General features: G+C 54.0%; 1 protein-coding gene across 1 annotated transcript in view; it reads left to right on the top strand.

The window, feature by feature from the left end:
* Positions 1–9: 9 nt before the first annotated feature.
* The window catches only part of MARCHF4 (membrane associated ring-CH-type finger 4), a 126561-nt gene continuing 121948 nt past the window's right edge, over positions 10–4622 (top strand). The window contains exon 1 of the mRNA XM_004701594.3: positions 10–1885. Within this exon, the coding sequence (XP_004701651.1) occupies positions 1379–1885 (507 nt within the window). The 5' untranslated portion in view covers positions 10–1378. The remainder of the gene's footprint in view (positions 1886–4622) is intronic.

Raw genomic sequence — 4622 nt, 5'->3', positions numbered from 1 at the left:
AAGGAGGATCATGAAGCCGGGAGCCACGGCCGCGCCGGACGGCGGGCAGCAGCCAGAGGACGAGACGGAGCAGCCCCTGCCCCGGAGACACCCGGACGCCGAGCAGCCGCCGCCGCTGCCACTGGAGCTTGGGCGGCAGCGGGCAGGCTCGGAGGAGGAGGAGGAAGAGAAAGAGGAGGAGGAGGAAGGCGACAACCACCCAGAGGAGGAAGAGGAGAGGAGGGCGAGGCCGCAGGCTCTTCGGGACCTGCCCTTCTCCTGGCCTTTGCCCCTCGCCCGAAGGGGCCTTTGATGGAGCCCAGGGGAAGGGACCTCGGATTGACAGCCTGCAGTATAGATGGGCGGAGGACTGAGGCCATGTAACGATTTCCTTCCGTCTGCCCTTCCTATACGACCCTCTTCTCTACCCGCCCCCACCCTTTCTACTCCCATTTTGCCCCCACCCCCCGAGGATCTTAAAGCTCAGGAAGGAGACAGCTCTGCAAGGGTTAAGTGATCTTTTCTGGGGTACCGCCCCCCCCTTCCTTCCTTGCCTCCAGTCCCTTGCTTTTTCCACTTCTCATTCGCTTTCCCCTCTTCTCAGGGGCCCTTTGGCTGCCCCACAAAGCACAAACTCCTTGCCCAATTTTCCCTGCAACCACCTCCCAGTGCCCCTCCACACCCAACTACTCTCTTAGAAGAACTCTGGTGCTACTGGGGTCCACTGCCCCAGTTTTCTGTCCAAGAGAGTTAAAACTTCACCCAGCTTTGCTCCCCCCACTCCCCGCCCCACCCCCACAACCCACAACCAAATTCTTACTCTTTGTGGAACTCTCCTTTCTCACACATGCTCTCCCCAATTCTTCACTGAGCTAGTTTGTCCTAGGCCCAGCTCAATCCACCCAAGATATGATTTATAGTCTTATTCGCCCTCCCCCTTTCAGAGATTTAAAAAAAAAGAGATTTCCCACGGCCTAGGAATTTGAGGCGAGTCTAATAATTTCCTAGCCAACCTCTCCTCCTGGGGAACTCTCTAACCATTAAATCTTGATCTCACAGTCCTTCATAGCTCATTTCTAATACTCCGCTCCCCCTGCCCCTACCAGAGCCCCCAGGTCAGCGAGGGAAAGGAACCCCCCTGAGCAGGTCTGAGGTGGGGGTGGGGGGAGTGGGCAAGAGTAACTTTTGGCTGCTTGGCCTTCGGCTAGAGTTCAGAATCAGAGACTCCGGCTCAGTGGTGGGGGCCGGGCCGTTGGTGTGCTTAGAGGGGGGCCCCCCGAAGAGCAGGGCCCGTGGGAAAGCAGGGTGCCCTCTGAACACAGGAACCGTGCCAGCCTCCAAAGCCTCCTCTGTAAAGACTCCAGCTGCCCCGCCTGGGCGCTCGGCCTCCGCTGGGCACATGCTGATGCCCCTGCGTGGGCTGCTCTGGCTGTGGTGGTCCTGTTGCAGCTGTGGACTCTGTGCCCCGGGCCCCCAGATGTCGCGCCACCAGGGTCTCCTCAAGTGCCGCTGCCGCATGCTCTTCAATGACCTGAAGGTTTTCCTGCTGCGGCGCCCCCCGCCAGCCCCCCTGCCCATGCACGGAGACCCCCAGCCCCCTGGTTTGGCGGCCAACAACAACACCCTTCAGGCTCTGGGTGCCGGGGGGTGGGCAGGCTGGAGAGGCCCTGGAGAGGGGGTTGTCAGAGAGACCCCTCCGCTGCCGCCTCCACCACCTTTGCCACCTTCTGTGGAAGATGACTGGGGTGACCCAGCCACTGGACCCCTGGCCTCCCCGCTCAGCCCTGCTTCCTCGGACGACTTCTTCGGAAAGGGGAAGGCTGAGGATTGCTACTCCCTGGGCAGCAGTCTGGACAGTGGAATGAGGACCCCTCTTTGCCGGATCTGCTTCCAGGGCCCAGAGCAGGTGAGTCCTCTTGGCCTTCTCTCCTCCTTCTCGGGGTATTTCCAGGTCTTGCAGATTGCTACTCCCCTGCTTGCCCCGGGGAACCTTAAGCCGTCTAGTGTGAGGGCTGTAACTTTTGAAGAGCTTCAGGGTGACTGCTTAGGGTCGTTCAAAAGGTGACTGGTTCCAGGTGGAACCTCTTTGATGGTTTTCCAGTTTTTGCATTTTGATGGCCATGCGTTTCCTCCCAAGTGTCCACATGTATTCTCAGAGTAGAGGAGCTGGAAATCCGGAGTGGAATGAGAGGACTTGGTCCTATGGTCATGTTTGCAGCCAAAGTATCTTTTGATCTGGTTTGTTGTGAACATGCTGCTCTGAGCTTACCAGCAGCCCAAGACTCAAAACCCTTTGCTCTCTGGGCTCCCTGCCTACTGAGCTCCTGTTCTCTTTCCTATCCGTGTAGGCAGAAACCCTACAAGCCCCCTCATTTGCTTGGACAGTACCCCCCCCCCCATCCCCCATATGACATCGACAACCTCACCACCTAGGAGAAAATGGACAGGAATCTTAAGTCCTGGGAGACGATTCCATTCACTAAGCTATCCCTTGGCAGGGCTGGGCTTTTCTAGGTAGGTAAGCAACAGGGCAATGGGGATGGGAGTGAGTTTCAGGGAGGTGCAAAAGGGTTTTGTTCTGTCTGTTCCTTTTCTCAAGCCTGAAGAACATTGGCATCAAATGCCCCTCAAAACCTCTCCATCCAGGGTGAGGGATGCCAAGGCCCTCGTGAACCACAGCTTTCTTAAGTCTGGAGGGTCCTTCTCGCTCCATGCATTCAGAGGTCCACAGACACGCTCCCCTCACCCTAGCCTTCCAGCTTCACTTCCAACCTCATCAGAAACTCTGAGTAGCATGTGCACATTGGTTTGGAGTTGTGAACTCTAGCCACACGTGCCAATGCATCTCAGATGGAAAGGCTCACCTGGAACTCTGATGCTGGAGAAGGAAGCTTGCACTGCAACCTGGGCAGGGTTATGGGGTCGCACCAGCCATGTCTTCAGTCCTTTCCCTGAGGTGGAAACAAGATGTCGGGATGCTCCTTGAGGAAGCGGCAGACCCTAGGATGCCATGCTCGAGTTCCTTCGTGGCTTGGGGGAGATGCAGGTTTAGGTGGCATTTTCATTCAGTTGGTTTCTGCTCTGAATTGACAAAGCCTGTCAGGGACCAGTAATGATGGAGCAAGGCCACAGCCTTGGAATTAGGAGAGGCAGTCATAGAGATCTCTGTGTGAATGGATGCCTTGGAGAGGTCTCGGAGAGGCCAGGCTCCTCTTTCTTGGGAGCAGGATTGCCTGGAGGTCCAGGTTGAGTGTTGTCCAGAGTTGAAGTTTTCTGCTAGAGGACAAGGTCCAGGGGTCTCCTCAATTCCCTGCCCCTCCCAGCCCTGTCCTCCAGCAGGGCTACTATGGGGAGGAGCCTGGTTGTGAGGCTCCTGGTGTCTTTGTGGTCTCCTAGTTCAAGATCTGGCTCCAAGAGATAGCTTTCTCTTTCCCCAAAGAAGGAAGTTGTTCAGCCTTCCTAATTTCCTAAGGTGTTTCTTCCTTCCCCAATAGGACTGGCTTGGGTCTGTCTCGGGGGATGCTGGGAGTATGGCTAAATAACTCCTTCTTTCTAGAAAATGGCAGGACTTGGTGCCTGTCCTGGAATGAGGTTTCACCTGCTTTGTGAATGTCTTCAAACAGCTTCATGCCTCTGGACCTATTTTCCAACTTCTCTGGTGTAGAGACATTTTTTTCTTGCCTCCTTTCCAACATCCAGGAGATTCTGAGTGTAGCAATGCCTTGAAAATAATGAAAACACAAGGAACATGTCTTTTGATTGTGGAAAAGCTGTATTTTAGAGAGAGAGAGAGAAATCATTAGCAATATTGTAAAATGACTTCACATCATAGAAGGTCTAGTAGGAGGTTAGGGACTTTCTTTTCTTGTTTGCTATCAATAAGATGTACCCTAAATAAGTCATTGAATGAAAAACACATCACCCATAAAAGAATGGACTTTCTTATTAGATAGGGCATGCTGCATTAAGACTGGATCAAATCCAAGGACAGTGAAATCTGTAAGTCCCAGAACTGACAGGACTGCTTTCCTGGCTCTCTCAAGTGCTCTGCCTTTGACAGGGTGCAGTCTTGCCAGTCTTCTATCGCTCGGGCTAGTGGAACACATTCGTGTTTTTGTCGTGACTGGTTCTACTATCCATGCGGGTCTGACTGTATATGTTGGGTACAACTGTTACGTCTGGGGGTTGGTGGCCTTAACCTGCTTAGGAGTCTGAGTTTTGCCTGATATTGTCCTAGAGTAGCAAGAATACGAATGCAGATACTAATGTAATAAGGCGAATACATTTCTGACTTTTCTCTTGTTTGTTTGTTTGTTTTGGACAGCATCTCTGTAAAGAAGGGAGGCCGAGGGGTGGGAGGGAAAGCTGTGTAGGGCAGGAAGAGGATGGAGAGAGTGCTTTGCGGAGAGTTTGGTACCTCAGTTTTGGTTCAGAAGCAGAACTGCTGCACAACTATCTGTACGCACGTGGGCCGGCGGGAGTGGAGCAAGTCTGCAGGTTCAGTAGCTAAGTGTCTTTGTCTTTTCCCTGCTTAAACAAAGGGACCGCACAGTCACCCCATTGTCGGCCAGGCTCCAAAGGCTAAAAGGCTGCCATCTGTGAAGACTAGGGCTCTGCCTGCCCAAGGCTTGCGCGCACGCGCG

Source organism: Echinops telfairi, unplaced genomic scaffold (genome assembly GCF_000313985.2).
Source record: "Echinops telfairi isolate 266 unplaced genomic scaffold, ASM31398v2 ScPeMD7_3;HRSCAF=10, whole genome shotgun sequence".
In the NCBI taxonomy this organism is placed as follows: Eukaryota; Metazoa; Chordata; class Mammalia; order Afrosoricida; family Tenrecidae; genus Echinops; species Echinops telfairi.
The sequence above is the reverse complement of the archived record's forward strand: the minus strand, read 5'-3'. Positions and strand labels throughout refer to the sequence as shown.